Raw genomic sequence first — 23,233 nt, 5'->3', positions numbered from 1 at the left:
GCATCTGTTGTGTATTCCTTTTTGTTTCTTTCAAGTTCCCCCCCCCCCTCTGTTTTGAACTTAACTGTGTCGCTCGGGCCTTTAAATTCTGCACTCATGACTGTCAGCACATCACAGGCTCTTAACCACCCATACAGCAAGGCCAGTGTGTACAATCTGACGATGACACCCTCACCTCAGATTATGCTGCTGTCAACACATTCCCAGGTTGTCGTCAGTCATTTTAGATTCATATTCAGGAGGTGATTGTGTTGATAACAGACTGCTGTTGCACTAAACTGTGCATCATCGTTTTTTGGCGTGCGGAGGAAGCGGCGGAGGGCGGGGTCAAAACCGTTATCACCCTATCATATCTCTGACAGCTACCTGTCAAAATCGGGTCGCAGGAGGAGATGTGAGGAGATCCTGCGATGCTGACATAGCCAAATCTATCTCTCTCTTTCTTCCTGTCTTATTTTGCATTGTTAATTTCCACTGCAATCCAGCATATGCTTAATAGGAATGATGATGATAGAGAGGATAAAAAAAGAAAAACAGGAGGAGAAAGGAGAGGCGGTGGTGGTGGTGGTGGTGCAGGTGGCGGTGGTGTTGAGGGTGTGTGTGTTTGGGAGGAGGGGGGAGGTGTATCTCAGGACTATGGTGTTTCTAAAGAAACTGAAAAGCTTATGAACTGTCAGCGTTCTGTCAGGGAGGAAATAGCGCGGCCCGTGAACCCGTTTGATGCGTTTGACTTTGTGTGGTGTTCGCACATTTGAGAGAGGGAAAACGGGGGACAATGAGAGACAGACAGAGGAGAAAGAAAGGAAAGGGAAAAAAAAGAACGTGTTGTGTTGTGATGTGTGGAGGGCTGGTTTGAAGTGGCACTCAACACACCTTCCATTTGTCTCTCCAGATGTCGGGGAGGACTTGGGGAAGGCGGCGGGGAGCATTCAGCCGTCTCTGTCCCAGCATCGCGAACGGAGTCTGGGCTCGTCCTCCAAGGATTGCCCCTACTGTGGCAAATCCTTCCGCACCTCACATCATCTCAAAGTCCACCTGCGGATACACACAGGTCAGTACATCTACCGATATCACTTCTGCAATGCACGGACCGCATTTCTCCAGCAATTAAACATTTATTGTACTTCATGCAAAATTTACTCCACTGCTTGTACTGACATTCCTTCTGGGGTTAGCCTGACATATTGGTTTATGAATATTGCCCTAATCAGATATTGGAGTCTATCTGCCTCTGATATGATGGATATGATGCAAATGAATTGATTGCATATTACTTTTGTAACTGACACTGTATTTGTTGTCTCTGGGATGCCCTTCTTCTGGATTTGTTTTAATGCCAGACTAAAAAGTAGTTTGTTAAGATATATTTCAAGATTTAAAACAAAACCAGAAAGAAAGACACACAAAGAAAGAAAAGAAAATGGAATGAGAAACCTACTTACAGTACAGACTACCTCTATCAAAATTAAGTGCACAGATGGTCACAGTTTCCAAATCACAGTATCACAAAGTTCTGAAAATAAGCAGTACCATAAGAACCCAGTGATCCCAGTTCATCACTAACACTGATGATGTAATTCTCACCTAAATCATTACCCTGTTTAGTCCACAGATATTTTCTGTGCAGTCTCATCAGAAGTCTGATTGTAAAGCATGCTATTCAAATTGACATAAAGACAAATAAATACAACTATTTAATTCAATTCAATTCAAATTTAATTTTATTTGTATAAGCGCAATTTCATAACAGAAGTTATCTCAGGACACTTTTCAAATAAGAGCAGGTCTAGACCGAACTCCTTTTAACATTTACAGAGACCCAACAGTAACCCCATGAGGCAAGCACTTGGCGACGGGGGCAAGGAAAGAACTGCCTTTTAACAGGCCAGAAACCTAGGAAGACCTTCGGCCTAGGTGGGTGGTCATCTGCCTTGACCCAGTTGGGGGGAGAGAGAGAGAGAGAACGAGAAGAGACAGACAGATGTACAGCAACAGTAGCAACAACTACATTAATAGTAATGATCGATGACGATCATGAAAAAGACGATGACGATGACATGTAGGAATATGCGTTTTCCAACAGTGTCCCTCATTGAGGCTTAAGGCCTGTTATTATTCTGTTTTTTTTATACTCATCATTTCATTGAGCTCTAATTAACACAACAAGGGTTCAGTGTCCTCCGATGACATCACTCGGAGGGCAATTTCACACTCTCTAACTCTCAATAACTTTCAAGCCAAAACAAAGCCGGCCTGTCCACAGTTTAGGGATATGCGTGAGAGGATGTGTCTAATAGATTTAGCTTTATTTTTCAGTCAAGCATCCTAACCCTCTGAGCTCTGCCCATACATCTCACCAACCAGGGCTCAGGCAGTTTGTGACAGTCTGTCCGCTGGTTGTTACTGGGAGGTTAAGGCTGCAGTCAGAGTAATGATGTGGACTGTGGACAGTAGCCAGGGTTCTAACCCTCTGCAAGGTACAAACGCCCCACTGACTATCCAGGTTAAAGTCACAATTAGACCACGCAGAGGTCACCTTACAGCAAGGACGCCTGGTTCTAGCTGGTGGGCCCCGTGTGTAAAGTGTAAGTTTGTAAGGTGATTTTCCACCTCTCAGTTCGTCTCGCAGGGAGTTTCCAAACTGGAAAGAGGGAACTGTGATATTTGGGAACCTTCCAATCCAAGTGCTGGAAATGCTAATAATAAAGGGAGGATTACATTTATTTATTATTAATTCTGCAAAACCCTGGATTATTTTCAACGCAAATATTTTTCAAATTCTTGACTTCTGTAACATCTAACACGGTAGGTTAGACTCCCAGACCGTTGCTTTCCACCTTGCTACACAAAGGACACACTACTTTCTGCTATGGCACTGAAGGTTGGCATTGGACATATTGCTGATAAAATAGATTAGATAGATTTTTGTCACTGGACCCAACACAATCATATGAACTGGGAAAAATTTATGTATTTTATGCCTAAGAGTATCTTTACATTCTCTGTCAAGGATTTGTAAGATTGGTACCCCTTAATTCCTCAAGATGTTCTTGAAAAGTCCAACTGTACTGACCTTTTTGTTTACTTTCTACACAGCTTTTCTTAATAAGAAACACATACTGTACCCTAGATCTTAAAAGGAATTAGAGCAAGAACTTTGTCCTGTAGAATGCTAATACGTCTGGTGTAGACTCACATAAATAGCATCCCTATGTTAAATAGTGCATCCAGGTCACAGCCAGGCATGATGGTCATTTTCAGGAGGAGGCATCTGTTATCGGATGGTGAGAGAGGTGAGTTATGTCTGCTTTGAGTAGTACAGTAAGGATACCCATGAGGGCCATATTTCATCATGGAGGAAGCAGAGACCTCAACCAACCCAGGCCTGGCGTTAACTCATTTGGCAAAACACACACAGACAAGTGATCAAATTTCATTCACACAGTGTATTTTACATGTATCCATTCATATCTCAAAATTACAATAAAATAAAAGGCTTAATCTTTGGCCCTCGAGTAAAAGTGAGAAAGGTTATTGAGGATGTTGTCTTTTGGAATGGAATGCATCTCTAGATGTGGGCCCCTCTAAGCACAGCCTCAGCATAGTCTCCTGCACGTGGAGAGAAAAACAGCTTGATGCATCCCCAACATGTGGCCTTTAAATCATTCCTATAACCTAATCATACCAGCTCCACTGTGACATCCTGATTACATCCACGAGATGACTTTTACAGTGGCTAAAGATCCTCTCTGTGCTCTGGCGACAATGCAGAGAAATTCACAGATGACAGCCAAGCTCCCCTTCATCCTAATGCAATGTGAGTGACACAATGGAGTTGCGGTCGAGGCAGCATTGTGCAACGCAACGCAGAGATTAATGAGCGGCTAACACCAGCTTGAAAGGAATGAAGCGAATTTAAATTTCTCCAAAAGTTAAAGAGCTAATGTTACAGTATTAATTTCCTCTTGAACAGTGAGTGGGAAAATATCCATTAGCAAAATTAACCACAGTTTTCTAGGTAGCTAACATTGTGCGGCTGTGGTGCTACAGTGTGGGGCCACAGCTAATGAACACACTGCAGAGGGTGATATTTCATTATACAAATTAATGCTCACATTTTAATGGGAAAGTCACATAATGAATCTAGGCTTCAGTGACAGCAATTAGAGGCCCAGATTGTCCCCTTCTGGACAAGGCACTATTTAGCAGTAAGCAGCTGTGTGTAAAAAATAAAAAGGTCCTCGCTCTTGACAATAGCCACACATAACTTCAGGCAGGGCCGCATAACCAATAAGAGTCCCCGCTCACCTTTAAACGAGGAGAGGGGGGGAGACAAAGAGAGGGAGAAAGAGAAAGGGGAGAGGCAGGACTTGCCCATGTCACTTAACCTTAACCTAACCTTGTAATCAGGATGAATCAAGAGGGACCTGTGATCTCCCTCTCCATTCCTCTCACTCCTTCGCCTCCTCCTTCCTTCCTTTTCTCCTCTTTATTTGAGTTCTCCCTCCTAATGCATTTCTTCTCAGTGCTTTCTTTTTTCAAATTCACACAGTATTTTCAGGACAGTGACTAAATGTAATATATTTTTGCCATTTGGTGCACGCTGATACACAAAGTTCATGCATATATCACGCATTTATGGTGTGAGTCGCCCCTCTGTGGCAATGGAACTGTTAATCCTGACAGTATAAGTGGCACGCTCGACTCACCACTAACCTCTTACTTAAAGGATAAGGCTGGCAATATTCGACATATATTTTTCATTGTCAACAAATCCCATGAAAAGACCAAAACCAACAATGAATTGATCCCACTACCAAGTAGTCAAAGCCTGATATATCTTATTCCTCAGTGCGCAGAGCTCTATTGTTGTCCAAACACTATTAAAAACACATCAATGAGACACACTCTAGCACTGGGTGACATGTTAATTCATTACAAGGAACACAGTCTTTTTATTATGTTTTGAGTCAATCCCACATACACCATCCTGGTGCTGTAAATACTCACCAGAGAACCAAATGGGGATTAATCTGCAGGTAAAAAGAGCCCCCAACAAATATACTCCTGTTTGAGTAACATTTGCCAAAAACTACCAGCTGTTTTAGGATTTTATTTCAAAAGGACAATATATTTGTGAGCTGTTTTTAAGGATTTATCTTGATCCTCTTTAATAGGCTTGGATGGATATTGTTGTTCTATTCTTGGGATTCATTGATAATAAGAAAAATATTGAAAATGCCAGCCTTATCCTTTGATGTATCATGTTTGCCATTGAGTGGATACATTTATATAAGGTTCCTGAGTGCATCTATGGTGTCGCGTTTCCCTCTGAGGCAATTGAACTGTTAACCTTGACAGTATTAGAGGCATTCTCAATTCACCACTAACCATGAAGCAGATATACTTAAAACAGATGTAAAACAGCTTCTATCCATTATTCATTCCCTCAAACATCCAACTGGTGTGTTTTTTTTCCATCCTTCCGGCCAAATGGAAATTCATCTTCCAGTATGTCATATCTATTAAGCCATTTTAATTGCCCCTCTGTACAGGTTTGGGGTATTTATCTTTACTTGTTTCTATGGCACTGTCACAATTCACACAAAGCCAGATGAAATCAGTACATGCAACATGAAGTGCAAACATACTGCGGAGGAGCAGATCCCAGTGCAGCAATCAGGAGGAGGATGATTTATAGCCACAAAGGTGTCACTTAGATGTTTATGAGCTCTAGTTCTTCACGTCAAAGCTAAGAAAGCTGCAGTAGTGGATTTCTTGCCCTTCTATCATTCAATTTGTCGGGAACAGAATGTCCAAAGTAGTTCAACAAAGCCAAGACGGACACAAGCAAAAAAGTTTACCGTTCTATTTTTAACTCCCAAATAGCAATTTTCTGGCTTTGTGGCGGCAGTGATCTGTCATGTGGCTGGGAGGTTGTGCTGTTTGCGCTGATATCAATTAAAAGTGGATTAACGGGTACATAATGACCTTTAGCAGTAAATTGTGTGTAATGTTGCAAGGCAGGATACAGTATATTCCCCAGATGTCACACCAGGCCCCTGACGTATGATGGAGCAGATGTCTTAGCCAGTCCAAATGGCCCTCTAAGACACAAACACACACACGTACATACACACAGGCTCAGGCCCTCACAAGCATGCATAAACATGTGTTCACACACATTCCAAATGGTGCACACACGTACGTAAACAGGAGTACATTCAGAAAATGTACTTGTCGTCTGTCTCCCTCGCTCTGGATATATTTAAATGCTTAATTTTAATGCAAAACTGTAATAAACTGATAACTCTCTGAGTGCGTTTGTATTTATTTTCAGTTTGCCATACCCTGTAAACATCAAAGGAGTGTCAAACATACAATATTCTGTGCTTTTCATTCTCATTTTAGATATGTAGATGGTACATTAACCCCCCCTCATGAACATTAACAACCTCTTATAAGGGAAGAAAAGACAGAGGAGGAAAAAAAAAGATCAGATCAGTCTAATTTCTGTCTAATTTGGCTCCTAGAATATCATTTTGTCCAGTTAGAGGAATTGAGAATGATCATTTGCATCAGGGACGTTTCCTTATTAAATCAGCACTGAGCCTCTGTTCGGCAGCTCACAGGAGAAGCACTTATTGGGTTAAAAGCTCATCTCGTATGGTTTATTTTAAATATACTCTATGCCTCATAGCCACTCTAGCGTAAGAGAAAAGATATCAAATCACTGTCTTTCTATCTATAGTCAGGGCTATCTGTCTCTCTGCATGCTCCCTTTCCCTTTTTTTGTCTCTTATTCTTTCTCTGTGCTCTCTTCAACATTTCCACCTTCAATTTTCTTTTGTATACCCTCCTATCCGTTTCTCTCCTGTATCAATATTGTATTGAGTTGGTGTTTGTGGCCCTGTATTTGAGAACTCTGCAGTAGGTCTGCAGATCGCAGAGTCTTTTTCTGGAATGGTGCCCTCTAAATAATGATAAATTACTTGAGCAGTATGCCATTTGCTAATTATATCCATGATTTACTACACAGCCCGACTTAAATCATTCAAACCAGCCTTGCGTAACAATGCCTTTTTTTTCCCTTTTATAAAATGGTTTCCATGTGTATAATCTAAACATTTTATGGCCATATACTGTATATATAGAAATATGCATACACAAAACAATACAACCATGCCCTTTTATTTCTTTTTCCACACACCCCCTCTCTTTTCCCACACTCACTGTTATCCCTATAACAGAAATTCTACTCTGGTAACTTTTTATATGTATATATTAAAAAAAGAAAAAATCAAGCTTAGCATTTTTTCCCTCTCTGTTCATTGTTTAATGAATCCAAATCTGGCTCAGACTCCAAGCCTATTATAATTGCTAGCAGGATGTGTTCTATTTCAACATAAGTATCATTCCAATGGAAGATCCACTTCTGGAATAATTCAGAATAATGCTGGTGTTATACCATTATCAAGAATATTCATGAATATGGATACGCAGCATAAATAAATATATGTAAATGTTACACGACAGATTCACCCCTCTTTTACCACAATATAAATCTCTTTGATCTGTGTGTCCTGTAGTGAATCATATTGTTCTTTATCATAGGGCTTCACTGCAACAAGCATGTGGTTCACATATGTTGCCTGCACATTTCTTTTCTTATTTTTTTTAATACTCATTGACTTATTTTTGCATCGTAGTGTATCATCCATATTTTGCTCTCAGTGCACCGCAGTGTGGCAGTCGTCAGGGAGATCTCATGGCGTGGCTGATTTATGCTTTTCAAGATAAACTGCAAATAGGGAATGTCCGAGAAATTGCACTCTCATCGCCAAGGCACAGGACAGACAGCAAACAAGGCCAGAAAAGAGGCATGATGACCCCACTGCAGGCACAAACACACATCCATGCACAGATGCACGGAAACACACACAAACACAGACCCAGCAGCCGCACCCTCAGCCCCAGCCCTTACCCGTGCAAACACAGATAGCATCGAGACAGTTTTGTTGTCAGTTGAAAATATTATCTCTTGTAGTGGACTGAAAGCACCATATGGTGAAATGTTTTTTATGGTGTTGATGTGAGTGATGGCTCACTTGGCGGGGCTGGATCGAGCTGGATCGACCCATATTCAGATGCCTACTCCACACCCCCACCCTCGTCCCAGTACACACACACAACAACACATGCACACGTACGAGTGGAGCAGAGCCGATGTCTGTGGAAGAGGAAAGACATGGGATTGTTGGTTGAATGCAGGATCATGTTCATTATCACTTTGTGTTTATTTATTTATATATTTATTTATTGTGTATTTAATTCTGTGCTTATTCTTTTCTTTCTAAACTTCTACTTACTACATTTTTTCACTCACTTCCCTCATCATTTTTTCAGGAGTTAGAAATTGCATATGTTTTGATGCCAGAAAAAAGCGAGGCAATTGCTAAATATTCTCTATTTCATATTAGTTAATGAAATGCATATCTTTTTTGTGAGCTCTACTCATTTGACCTAATTTTCTTTGTTCAGGGAGGTTACATGACCCTAGGGTCCACATTCCCTGCTCCAATAAATAGATTTTGATATCCAGTCAATCTAATAATCAGGTTAATTATTCACTGTTTTCCCTGTCTTTCCCATTCTGTTTCTCTGTCTCTTTCTTGGCCTCTCAGGAGAGAAACCCTACCGGTGCCCTCATTGTGACTATGCCGGCACCCAGTCTGCCAGTCTGAAGTACCACCTGGAGCGCCACCACCGTGAGCGCCAAAATGGCTCCACCACCTCAGGCCCATCCTCTGGCCACACACCCTCGTCTGACCACAAAGAGGATCATGGGAAGACAGCCAGTGGTGGCATCTTTGCCCGACCAGACGTCCTCCGTAATGTTTTCAAGGGCATGCCTCCCAACCTAGACTTCAGGGCAGGTCCATTGCTGCCACATCAGTGGGCGTCGGCTGGCATGATGTCACCGCACGACCGAGATCGTGAGCGGGAGCGTGGAGACCGCCGCTTTGACTCCGCCTCCTCAGCTGAGAACATGAAGACCGCCGATGGCCCCTCCTCCCTGGTCTCAACAGCAACAGATAGCTTCTCCGATCTAAGCAGGGCCTACCAAAGCATGATGGGAAACGGAGTCCACTTTCAAGGTTCTCTCCAGGCCTTCATGGACAGCTTCGTCCTCAGCTCCATGAAAAAAGATATGAAAGACAACCAGAGTCCAGTCCAGCTCCAGGCCCATTGCTACCATGATAATGGTGAGCCCAAAGCAAAGCGGGCTGTTTCAGCCGACCAGGAAAGAGAGGAAAAGGCTGAAGCCAAACAGAACTCAGAGCCTGGCAAACCTGGGTCCCAGTATGAACCCCTTGATCTGTCTGTGTCAGTCCGGCCTGAGTCTGCATCTGGTTCTCTCCCTGGCTCTTCAGTGACCATCCACGATAATGTGGCATGGCATGGCTGCCTCTTCTGCTCCTTCTCCACCTCTTCATTGGAGCTCATGGCTTTGCACCTCCAGGCCAACCACCTGGGCAAGGCCCAACCGCAGCGGTCTGACACAGGCAAGGAGCTTCATGGAGAGGCTTCTCCAACAACCTCCTCCATTCACTCCTCCAACACCAAGACCTCTGGTGTGGCTCTTGACAAAGATGGAGACAGAGATGGAGAGAAAAGCCAGGGAGGCTGGAACAACCACATGGACCAGCCATATAACCCCTTCCAGAGTGACTTCTACAGGCGGTTTGGTGGTTTGTATGATGGATCCCCGAGGGCCAACCAGGGCCTTCAAGGGTATATAGCCCCAACAGAGCAGGGCCTGGACCTACCTAGCCAGGCTTTTGGAGGAGCATCTACAGCCGGGGATGACCAGATTGGTGAGAGGGGCTCCTGTGGAGACACCGAAGAGGATCAGGTTGGATCAGATGAAGAGGTTGTAAAGGCTGGGGTGCGCAGTGCCAGTGATACCCCCTCCACCACCCCGAAGAGACAGCAGCAACAGAATCACTCTGATGAAGAGGAAGAAGAAGGAGGAATGGCTGAAGAGGAAGAAGAAAGAGATGAGCATGGGCCAATGGACATGGAGAGAGAAGAAGAAGAAAGCCCAGTTTCAGACCACCTCCAGAACCACCCCAAACAGCTCCAAGATGACTCCTCTCTGCCCCAAAGGAGTGGAGCTGGTTTGCCGGCGTCTTCCTCTGCCATGAAACCACTTTCCCTGGTTCCGCAACCCAAGAACCAAGCTCTGGCGCTGGAGAAGCACTGGCAGCAGGGTCTTGGCCTCCTGTCTCCTGGAGGTCCTCCAGGACTGTTGAAGGCTGAGCAGCAGACCCACCTAGAGCAGCAGATGAACATGCTGTCTGTCCTCAGAGCCTACAGCAATGACAACCTCCCCGCATTCAACGGCCTAGGAGGTGGATCATCCACAGGGGGCATGAAGAGGCCAGATGCACCTGGTGAGTGTATTAACCCCCTATTGGCACTGTAACTGCTGTAAAGCACAACAGAACAGACACTTATACCAGCAGAAAACCACACACATAAAAACTCATGAATGCACACGTGTTTGAAACATAAATGAAATTTTCCCAGCACTGCATACACATAAACACCAGACACACAAGACAAACACATATAAATTTTTTTCCTGACACCCACAAAGGAATCTCAGACACTCACTAAAGGTCTCGAGATTGGCTCTGAAGTGATTTCAGCCCTATTTCAAGCAAGTTTAGAAGCTATCAGCCTGGCGACTAGCAACAGATTAATCTTTATTACACGTTTATATTACTGGGAGTGCAGCGCCTCCCTCCCGCTCCACAGCATGGAGGGAATAACCCTAGATGAGTCAGAGCAGGACCTCAGCTCCCCGTGCCACCTCCTGCACATGTCTCTTAACTATCTTAGCTCTCATAAAGCTGGCTCCCAAAAGCCCATTACTTTATAAGACTCGTCGATCTATGACCCTGTGAAAAATGAACTGTCAACTTTCATGATTCTGCTAAGGTTACAGCCGCTCCTTGAGACTGAAGAAGGAAGTCCTTTTTCTTTTTTTTTTCTTTTTTACAATGCTCTTTCACTGTTTAGGGGTGGTTGCTAAAGTGTCTCTATAGAAACAAAGTAAAAACCCAAAGTTGAATTTGAGCTTTGAAACATTGACTTATACACACTACAGAGGCAGAAAATGCATAAAAGAGAAATATAGTTACCTCTGGCAGTGTTAGCTGAGCTCAGTGACAACTCCATCAGATTGAAAATGTAGACATTTAAGACAAAATTATGAAATAAATGGTGAAATTATTTAAGTTATTAAGTACCAGATACAATATGTTGTAGTTACCTGGATTAATGTACAATCTTTAGTCAACTGCTCTTTCTTAGCTTGGATTTTGGCAATTTTGCCAGATTTAATCTAAAAATCCTGCTTTTTTAAATGAACTTTTTTGTCTCCCAATATCAATATGGTGCAATAAATAATTCACAATCATGAATATAATTTATTTTTGTGGAAAATAAAATAATCGGACATCTTGGACACACTTGCCTATGAAATGTTCAGCTCATGTTTACAGGCATACATTCATAAAGATATACATTAACCTATAATAACAGTGACCCCTTTGTTAATGAAGCAGTGCAGCTACATATGTTCATCTGACCTTTCCATCTGACAAAATATTATCCGTTGTCATGGAGCCAGGCTCTCTGCATATTTTAACATCTTAAAAGCATTTTAACCATACAAGATTGATATATGTTTCATTTAATAGAGAAATGCCTTTGTGTGAGAATGCCCTACTTACTGTCTAATCAGAAAGCCAGTGAAAGCAAGCTATGCAATGTGGGCAGTTCCCTTTGCAACTAGGAATGCTTGACCTTTATAGATAAGGCTTTCTCTATGGAACAAAAGCCTTTCTTACATGTTGTTAGTTTGTCCTAGTCTGAGCCAGGCCTTCATTGTAATTAGAAAACCCACCAAGTTATTATGTATCCAACTTCCTGGAAATAGATATTCGCCATTCAGATCTCTAGGATGGTACTGACGATAGCATGGAGAAAGATATAAGAGACGACTAGAAACACAAGTAAAATCAAGACATGCTGTGGTGTGTTTGCATATGAATATGAGTGAGCTGTTGTACTTAGTGTGACTTTACCTTAGGTGACTTGCCCTGCCAAACTCCACTCCCATCCCACTCACCAGCTATCTGTGTGTACTGCTACAATGATATACTATATGTATCAGATGATACAACACTGTATCTTATCCTGTATGCCAAGCAAAGCTCTTACAGCTCCTGTTACCGATTTCAAAAGCTTTATGTATTCGTATCTGAGTAGCAAAGGGCAAGTTTAATTCACTATGAACCAGAATGATACTTTGAAAGGAAGATGCTAGAGTGGTGTGAGGGGTCATTCTCAACACACGCCTCCTATGGAAGCTCAGGTTTCTTCACAGTCCATGCAAGTAAATGACCTGGAGGCGATATGTTTCCTATATGTATGAGTGTGAGTGTGTTTTTCAGTCAGTGTTAACCCCCTGTTAGACTGCATGCTGTAGCTTCCATTTAAACCCATAGCAATCATTTTTACTAGTATTATTATGAAGATCGCTGCTATTGCAGTCTCTCCACTGCATCCACAAGTACTGTTGCTAAGACTATTACAAAAACAACTTTACTTTTGCTGCTAGTAATACTACAATGGCTATTGTTATGAATATTGTCAATGCTCATATAATTATATTGTATTATAATTTATCATATTATATTATAATTTATCATATTGTATTATGTTATATTAGGGCTGCACAATTAGTCAAAATATTGAAATCGCAATACCGCATTTTTGTGATACAGAAATGATCATGCCCACAAAAACAAAAACATATCGCAATATCTGTCAAAATAATCATAATATGATGTTTTTCTATCGTGCAGCCATATTATTAATACTAATGCATTAATGTGTAAGCAGTATTATAATGATCTAGCTGGCCAAGGTGGATATTTAAGTACTTCATTATGTGGAGTAGTTTGTTGGTATTGTAAATAATGTATTTGTCCCTGAAATGCAGTGAAGTAGAATTATAAAGTATCATTAAATGGAAATGCTATCTCAAACTTCAGTACTTGGGTAAATTTACTTCTAGCACTGTTGTTGATGCTGCCATTGTTACTACTGGCACTACTACTATTGTGACTGCTGCCAGCTCTGCTACACACACTACAGTTGCATGATAAAGCCTGGATGAGAAAATAGACACAGTTGGTAAAATGCACTTTTACAGTCCCTCTTTATGTGTCCACTTGTAAACCCCTTGTGTTGGGGGTCACTCGCAGCGTGAAGAGCAACAGCCACACATTCCACCGTTATTTGGTGGGTGGAGAAGGTGGGGGTAGCAAAGACGTCCGGAAAACTCAATTCAGACCTGGCAAAATGTGATTATCTGGAGTGGGTTTGCATTAGGTTTGTATGCAAATACAGCATAAATCATTAATATCGAAATTCTCCCCTGAATCTGTGGGAGCTGTTGTAGGGCACGCGCTGCACGTCTGGAGTGGCCGTCTCTTCATTAGTATGCCCAGAGGAGGGGAAAAGGGTTACAATGCGCATGAATCTACTTGCACTCTGACACATAACAGATACACACATATACGGATCCACACACACATATTCACACGTCTGTAGTATTAAACCACACCTCCCTAAATTGGCCCAGGAATTGGATTTATCAATAAATGTCATTAACAGCAGCAGTGGCCCTGAGGTCTCTGTAATCAGACAAGGTATCTGGTTACTGAGGTACAGTACGCTGTGTAAAGATTGATATGAACCTGCACCATTTGCTGTACTGTAGATGTGCTTAACGCAATCAATACTTGGCTGCAGTTGAGACCTATCTATAGCCATGCATTATCAAACATGAAGTATTACATTATTCAAACAGTGCTGTACATGCCATGACTGCTTGCGAACATTGCTCCTCACATCGTATTACTTACATTACCTCAACCCCCCTCTTTCATTTAATATATTAAATGTGGACCAGGACTTTAGAAGGTTGAGATTGACAAGCTGGAGAGGAAGTGTTGATAGAAGTGTGGGACTTAGACGAGCGCGTCGAGGATTTCAGAGGAGGAAATGGCAGAGCTCATAGCCGAGCACCTCTTGCAATTTGAGAAGTAGGCTACATAAACAGAGAGTTTGTGGATAGGAGAGAGAAAGGAGAGAGGGAAATGCTGTATGTTCTCACATCAATTAGACCCATCACTTCCAATTTACAAGTACTCTCACACTGTGCTCTATAGTTCTCCTCACAAGTGCTGTTGTTTGTTGGTGTTTGTTGCCGATGAAAACTCTCTGAGAGAGTCACCTCCTGTACACACATTAGATGACAGAAAAAAAGAGTCTATTTTTGAAGACTTGAGAGGATGAACATGTATGACAGTGCTTTAGTGTCACTATGTAGCAGAAAGGAACACAGCAAAAATGTCTCAGCGGGTCTCTCAAACTGTTTGTAAAGACTGAAAGTGAGCTCTTGTTAATAATTTAAGAACTAAATAAGGTCTAGGTGTGAGTTTAATAATATTAATCGACTGGAATTCAAAATCACATGAATCACTTCAGTATAACACTGAAAAACAGCTGTTTGACACTCTACCTTTCATGGGCCTACTTTCTTTTTGGTGTGTTTTAGTATGTAGATTTTTTTGGTGACCCAGAAATCCACTGCGCAAACATATTTGCAAAGCAAACAAAACAACAGAGTTTAGCCAAACTATATTGACTTGAAGCCTTCATACAAGAAAAGTTTGTGGCAAAGAAAGTGACAGAGGGGTAAGTTTGAAGCAGGACACTGACCACACTACGGCATGTGACTGAAAGCTCTTAAAGAAGTCTAGTGAGTAGACCTTAGGTTAAGATTTTTGCATGTTTAAATGTCTATTATTCAATCTCTCACTTATATTGTGAGTCTTTTGCAATGACATCCCACAACTCTGCAGGGAGAAATCCATCAAATACCAGGTTTTCCACAGACCCTGTCTTCAATAGACTGCAATGCACTTCAGTTACAAGCCTTTTTTGATTTAAGCAAGGGTGCGGCTGTAATTAACATGCACCAATGATCCTGACTACATTTCTAGCTAGTTGCTTTGACATAACCATACCCACTTTGGTTGAAAGCAAAAAGTTGTCTAGTGGTTGCTGAGTGACGTAGGGAATGCAGATCAAATGAACTGAAAAAAAGGTAAAAGCAGCTTGAGTCAAGAAAGATCTAAAACAAACTTACAAACTAACTCCTGGAAGGCTGCAGAAGAAAGGGATGATGATTTGAATGTTATAACGTCCATGGGTGTTTTTTAACTCAAGTAAAAGGGAAAACTGGCAAAACCATTTCCTCAAGGCAGGATGCAAGAAAATCTGCAAAAACTATGGGGTTGAGGCAGAGACACACTGAAAGGATGATTGACACGCACATATCACAAGTAATAATGAATCACATAATGTCTGCTTCTTGTCAGTAGACATTTTAGATTTGATGTTGGGCCTTTACTGGAGCTCTAAATGCTCTACACATTTAAAATAGAAATAATGAATTCAGAAAGATTTTATTTTACTTTCTCCCTGATGTAGTCTTGCTGTGACGTTACTGTTCTTTTAGTTCTACAATCCTAAAATTTCTGCAACTGTGTGTGTGTCTGTAAGTGTGTGTGCACCGGGTTAAGGAAGTTTGCTTTTCATCTTAAATACAGCACTAGTTGTGTCACTAGTGGCCAATTACCTCTGTCAGAGGGAGTGTACTCCAGCCTGCCTTCACTGTGCAGGATTTGAACCCACGAGTGCTGAGGTCATATCAGAACAACGTGCAAGAAATGTACAGCTGATACACACACACACACACACACACACACACATCTATACATCTGTATATTCATGGAGAACGAGGCAAACACACGCGAGTGAAGCATAGGCTGTTTTAATAAAAGGCTGATATGTGGTGTGTGTGTGTGTTTGTGTGTGTGTGTGAAGTTCTGTAAAGCACTGATTGTAATTAAAGACATATGGTGGGATTGGTTGGCTAGCTGTGAAGCGCAGATGTAGTGGATCACAGTTGGCATTACTGGTGTAATTCTCACTTTCTCTGGTTTAAGTGGAAGAAAGGTAGGCATAACAAATGAAGCTCTGTGCGCGCACACACACACACACAATACCAGATGCACATATGCTGGTGTCAGCATAACACAGATACAGTAACCGAGATCGTGTCTTTACATATATGCAGAGTCCTTGGCCTGTTCTCAAACTGCTAAAAGTGAATATTCAGACTTAAAATAGAAGTAAAAGCTTGTTGTTTTTACTCCAGATTACAGACAAATAAAAGCTATTCGTCAGATTTATTTTGACAAAAAATTTAAGAGAGCCCCAGAGATAGTTGAAACAATATGTTCGCAATAATTCAGAATAGTTTATTTTTAGCATACATTTGATAGGATGTGACAACACTTTTTATCAGTGGTGTAAACAGCAATAATATCATGTTTTGACACTGATTTTGTTTGCAAACACTTTCTGTGCTTCCTCATTGTCTAAATCCTCCGTTTTATGATTTCTCTCATTTATGTTGTCTACCAGCTACAGAATTTCCTTCCTGATCCAGTTTGTTTTTTTCCAACCAGTTTTCTTTTACATGACACCTATTTATTAAACCCTATTTATATATTATAAAACAGGATGATTTATTATGTTAATTTTATATTTGAGTTAGTAAGGATATTTAAAAAAAATGAAAGTGCAGTGTTTTGCGGAAGAACATATCACTGAGTAAAATATAAGGATGTGTTTTGAAAGAACGAATAGTAGGGCAGACTTAAGGTAAACCCATGTCTCTGACTGCCTATTTTCACTCTGAGTATATGATTAAAATTGTGATTGCATAAAGTTGCTCCTGTAAGTTACCCTTACACTCAACTTTACTCCCAAGTTGGGTCATTGGAGCATCCTTAAATTCAATCTTCGTAGTTTGATAAATACTGTCCCTAAAATCTTGCTTTTTTGGGAAAATGTTAACGTAACAATGTCCCTTTTTGGAATGTTGCTTTTTGAAATATATTCCAGAAAGACATGAAACCAACAGTGCCAGTTGCAAACAGTGTCAGCGATACTGACCATCACTTTCGCCACACAGCTTGACTCCAGTCTCAGATAACATCCCTTTTATCTCTGCTCTGTCTGTCCGATCTCAGCTCACACACCTGCATGTGTGTGCTCACACTCACAAACACACACATTTAAAAACTTGTGATAATGCAAAACCTGGTAATTGCCAATAATACTGTCCTCATCAGGTGGTTAATTACCATGAATTTGGTTGCTGTTTGTCTCTAGCAAACATGCGTACACACACATAAACACTCATGCAAAATGCTTTGACAAGTGCAAAAGAGCTCAGGTACTTATTGCTCCCAGACACCCCTGTGTTTACTAATGAGCCAGACAGCTAGCTCACCTGCATAGCAGAAATTATTCTGTATGCTTAAAAGTAGGTCTGAAAGTTCAGAAAAGTGACACCCGAGGACCCTTGGGGGGGACAGGTGATGTTTATGGTCCAATTTACAAGACAAGATCTATATTGAGGATAGATAAAGGCCGCGGATAGATAGGTTTCAAAGTTGTCATCGTATAGATATTCAGTAGACTCCATCACGTATGCTCTTTGTTGTACTTTTGTCCTTTCATTGTGGCTGCACCATTATTTCCTTCCCACGTTCCCACAGTGTAGACAGTTCTACAATACAGCACTGCATCAAAAGCAACAAGGACATACTATATATCTGTATCTTTGGAAACATCTGAAAATCTTTTGTTGCTCACTGTCAAATCATCCTGTGACTTCAGTAAGCTTCAGTGGGTTAGACTGTTCAGTGATTCTTCCAGCAACCAGTCATCATCGAAAGTACGGTGACACCCACGCAAAGAGCAGGATTGTCATCTCTTAGTTAAAGGATGATTGTGATTTATTACAACTTGGTTCTTAATTTTGTTGTTTTGTCCTCACCAAAGTGACTGCTAAGAGCTGGGAGCACTGGTACAACACAGTCTGGCAGGGCAAGAAACACAAGCCGATGTACAGGTTAGAAAGAACGTCAATAGTTTTGCCTTATTGATTAGATTGGATTCCTTATCTGGAACTAAATCTGAAAGTAAATGCACGCAAAATGTGGATAATTCCATATTGCACAGGAAAATGATGTGAGTGCACACCTAAAGCAAATATGGTAGGTCATTGAAACAGCAAGTCGTAGATATTCACAATGGACAGTTTGACTAATAATTTTACAGTTTGCTGTATGTACTGTGTGTTTTCTCTTTCCAAAAAGCAACATATTGGCAAATGCCAAAAAGAAGTGTAGCACAAGAAAAGTCATTAAATTACCAAACTTACTCTGTAATGTCAGTGACATAACAATATCTATTTAAAGTCTGATAACATGAGCTATCATTAGCAAAGTTGTCGTACCAGACCAAGTAAGGCTGTAGCAGCTAAACTCTGTTTGATTCTTTTTGACTTTTAATGTGCAAAAAGATGATTTTGTGTTATTTCATCCTAAAAACGATACATAGTGCTTGTTTAAAACCTGCCCAATCGCCTGACTGTGGGTTCAGTTTGTATTATCATATTATTCAGATAGAAATATTGTTTAAAAATACAAAAATAAGTTGAAATAAAGCTAAATGATCTTTTGAAGTTCCAGTTTGGTAGTAATGGAATGTAATATTTATATTCAAGATTTTTTGTTTTTATAGTAGCCCAGAACAGACAAACCAAACACTGGCTCTAGACAGGGCCTTTCACATTTTTCATGAGTTTTGTGGCCACCTCAGTTTCTCCTTTGCGTTTGGAATGGGAGGATGAGGCCGGCAGCATTTAGTCGGTTGCAGTCTGAAACCTCCCTAAACAATGGTCCTTTAAGAAATTTTGAATGTGTTTTCTTGCAAAGTTCCCTCCATGATCAGATAGCTATAGTAAGTGACGTCCTCTGACCCACAGCACTTACTCTGGGTCAGAGGATGTCGGGGTCAGGTCAAACTTCTCCCTCAAACTCTTGGCTGTGTCAGTGGACCAGACTGTCCAGTTAAATCGTTTATTCGCAGCAAATTCAATTGCAGGCTTTGCAAAAGGTTCTTGTAAACAGCTTAACCTGATTAAAACTTCAACCAGAGTTTGACCAGTATCTGACTGACAGTACGCGGAAACTCAGCCGCTGATGTTTCTCCGCTCAGACCAAAGCGAGTCCATTAGCACTTCTTCCTCTCCTCTCGGATCTCTGCATTTCACTTTCCCACACTCCAGGATCCTCCCTGTTCTTTATCTCTCGCTCCCCGTCTTTCTTTCTCTCCTTGTTGCTGGAGGGCACGGGCTCCTCCAGTGATTAAGCCGTCTGGAGGCCTGTCTGTCTGTCTTTTACTGAGAAGAAGAAGATGACTGTTGGTGAAACACTTCCCCAGGCTCTCATTGTGTGCCTCTGCCATGCCGAGATGACAGCTTTGACGGCTGGTGGAGGCGAGGTGCTATTTCAAATGTGCAACAATATTACCACTTTAACTTGTGCAGAGGTGAATTATCACCTTGTCACCCAAAAGTGCAAATAGTGTAGTTTGCAAAGAGCAATTAAGTGTAATAGCTGCTGTCAAGCCCTAAGGAGGGTACCTGTTGCTCGCTGCCTCTGTCTCTCTTTTCTCCTCGGCAGATGTGATAACTCTAAAAATATTTTGACCTCGCTAATTCCCCAGATATCAACTGCTGCGCCTGCTGAAAGGTCCTTTCTGAAAAGGCTTCATAGTTCTTTTTTTTTCACATTCTCGCTCTCAGCTGTAGTCACTAATACCGACGATGATATTGGCCACATCACGTTTCCTGGAAGTACAGTACAGTGAATGAAGGGCAGTATCGAGTTGCCCTTGAAAAGGAAATGGAGACGAATGCTGGATGATTGCAAAGTTACATGACAATTATTCTATTCATTATTTTAGAACCGGGATGGGGAAACAGGAGTGGAGACAGCGTGGGAGCTGGGAGGTTACTGGGAGCTGGAGATCGCATTCATACACTGTGTATGTGTGTGTTCACGTGCAAATCAAGTGCTTTTATGTATATATGCGCACCCTTTCCCCCCGTGCACATTCATAGCCACGTTAGTGCGCATTGCATTCGATATTGCAAAACATGAAACAATGGGTTATAAATTGGCCTTCCAACCCGATATATTTGACATGATCTCTGCTTCCCATCTCGTTAGTTTGCTGTTTGTTTCTTTTCTTCCCTGACTCCTGTAGACTTTGTTCAGTTTGAGTTGCTCCTCTTAAGAATGCAACGTTCCCTTCCCCAGGCGCCCCGGAGATGTGAGGAGGACGCCTCAGAGGAGTTGTACTCAAAAAGCTCCTCATCCTCCGAGAGAGAGACAGAGAGAGACAGTAGAGACACGGGGAGAGAGAGGGAGGGAAAGAGAGAGAAAGAGAGAGAGAGAGAGAGAGAGAACAGTACCGCCAGGCAAAGACACACAGGCATAATAACTACACTTACACAGCTAGTCGACACATAATGAGACAATGCCGCAGCAACTTCAAGGAAAAACACAGATATATAAAAAACAACAGAGAGTATGGCAGAGGGAGAGGGAAACAGGGGGTTGTTGGGGGGGTATAAAAAAATAAAAAATGAAGAAACTATGTCAACTTTTATTTCCTCTGTTATTCCACATCAATGGAGGCATGCAGTGATACTAATAAAAACAAAAAATATACACAGGTATAGACACATAGGCAGCAAGTCGACGTGTTTGAAAAGCTCTGAGGCAATTAAAGACAAATAACTTGCATTATTTCCCGTAGTGAAGAATGATCCCGACCACTCGCTAAAAACATGTTTGATTTAAACATCAAAAAGCGCCAAGAAACAAATAAATAAGACTCAAATAAACAAAGTTGCGCTAGGAAAAAAAAACCCAACACAGAGACACAGAGAGAGAACACAAACCGCGGGGGGAATAAGAAAAAGAATAGCGAGCATCGAGACAAATAAGCCAGCAACATTATAACATTAGCAGTTAGAAAATACACTTAATTCCTCGGCAGAGATGGATATAAACTGCATTGTTGCGTTGCAAATCCCAGCGACCGGATTTAAACTGCTGCATTGTTTTATTAGGGAAATATGGGGGTGGAGGAACACTGCTTGTTCTAATTACAGTGATTTAATCAGGATTAGAGAGGTTACCTGGATGAAGCTAGGGGGCATCCGTGGCAAGGGCACATGCTTTTAGACAGCCTGGTTACATGCAGTGGGATGTTTCACAGAGCTGGCCCTTATCAGAACTCATCTGCGACAATGACTTCAGCTTCTAAAACAATGACTTTCTTTGCTCTTGCATGAGTAAACACTGGCCTATTGTTCTGCCTCTCTTTCCCTCCTCTCTCCGTCTTTATTTCTTTTCCTTTTTTTTCTCCCCCTTTTCCTCCAGCCTAGTTAAACAGCAGGCAGAGGGAATCCATTTTAATCTGATTAATAACTTGGTTGATCACATATAACCCAATTTTCATTCAGTGCCGCCCTTGTCTGCCCGGCCACACCCACGCTGACCTTTGGAGTCGCCACGGCAACAATAAAGCACAATAAGCACCATTGTGCTGTCAAAAAAAGCTGAAGATGTTTTACATCATTACAAAAATTTTATGTCCCCATCTTTTTAAATGGGATGCTTTGCACAAAAGGCCAGGCCTGCAATTGAGTGAGTGTGTGTGTGTGTGTGTGTGTGTGAGGGGGGGGTTATTACAAGTGGGATTCGAGTTTCCTGGGTCGCAGGGATGGGAACAACTTTTCTCATGCATTCACAGTAATATGAATCGTCCTTTTAAAACAGATATGGTTACATATTAGTTTTGAAAGGTACAGTAACTGGCTCAGCGTTAAGCTGCCCTCCAACACTGGGGCTCTTTGTTCCCCGGCCCAGCTAATAACTGGCCCCTGATCCTCATCTCTTACTGGTTGCGGAAGAACACTCTCAACTTTTTTTTTCTCTCTCCTCTCCATCTTTTTCCCCCTGAATGTATCTTTGATTACACCGTTATATGAGCTTCGTTTTGTCATTTCAATTTCACTCGATGTGTTTAGCGCTGAGAGATTTGTATTCAGGATTGGCAATTATGATTAGAATGCCACAAAGTAAGCCTTGTGAGTTTTTGCAATGACAAGTGAAAGAGAGAGAGAGAAAAATACCCTTCCTCCCTTTCTCTCCTTCCTTTTTCTCTCACACACACATACACACACAGGAAATATGAATCAAATATTCATGAAGTGGGCTGAGGTTCTCATACACCCATATGCTTCCTCATTCAAGCAGCTTGCAGTGGACAGAGGCATCCATCCAGCTTGTATGACACAGCCGAGTGTGACAGAGAGCATGACAACACCCCTCCGCCACCTATCACCACTACCGCTGCCATCACGATAATCATCAAATAGGTCATAGCAAACATGCACTCCTCTCCTCCTCGCCTCTCTTTTTTCCCTTTTGTCCTTGCTGCCCTCCGCTGTACCCCACGACTTCCTCTTTCGGTTAATAATCTGTTGTGAGAGAGATGAGTCCTCCTAGTTCCGTGATTCACTGGCCAGGAATCCTTGTAAAATCAGGGCGCCGTGCATTTGCCAGTTTCCAGAAATTGTAAGAACTTTATGGTTTATAGTTTTTTATTATCCCTCGGCAGGAATGAAAAGGGTGCCGGGAGGGGAGGGTCCGGGGGTGAGGGAGGGGTGGATTAAAACTGGAGGGATTAGCACCATACTTTAAGATAAATCTTTTTTAATGTGAAACCTCATCCCCGCTCATTCTGGGGTAACCACTCTTATTAACTGCTTTTCTATCGCTCGCCTTTGTGCGGCCTGTTTCTTTTCTTTTTTTCGCGCCGAGCAACTTTAAGCACAGGCTTTTGGACACGGACCGCGCACCGCCAACTCTGCCAGTTACACAAACAACGTCCCTTTTTAAGCTTTTAAACACAGAACAATGGCAAAGCACATAGCTGCGCACATTAATGCTTTTGTATATGGGAGGGAAAGAGAGAAAAAAAGCAAGAAAGCAGAGAAGAAAAGAGATAAGCAGAGCTTGGCTGCGCTGCCCCTCCATCCCTCCGTCTCTCTCACTCTCTCTCTCTCTCCCTCTTTCCCTCTCTC

General features: G+C 41.8%; 1 protein-coding gene across 2 annotated transcripts in view; it reads left to right on the top strand.

The window, feature by feature from the left end:
- The window catches only part of znf536 (zinc finger protein 536), a 179,602-nt gene that overhangs the window by 102,278 nt on the left and 54,091 nt on the right, over positions 1 to 23,233 (top strand). For both annotated transcript variants that reach the window (XM_035652105.1, XM_035652106.1), the window contains exons 4-5: positions 893 to 1,051; positions 8,685 to 10,457. In XM_035652105.1, coding sequence (XP_035507998.1) covers positions 893 to 1,051; positions 8,685 to 10,457 — 1,932 coding nt within the window. The remainder of the gene's footprint in view (positions 1 to 892; positions 1,052 to 8,684; positions 10,458 to 23,233) is intronic.

The sequence above is a fragment of the Morone saxatilis genome, unplaced genomic scaffold (genome assembly GCF_004916995.1).
Source record: "Morone saxatilis isolate NCDOM2014 unplaced genomic scaffold, NCSU_SB_2.0 Contig11, whole genome shotgun sequence".
Taxonomy (NCBI): Eukaryota; Metazoa; Chordata; class Actinopteri; family Moronidae; genus Morone; species Morone saxatilis.
This window is presented reverse-complemented; position numbering and strand designations above follow the sequence as displayed.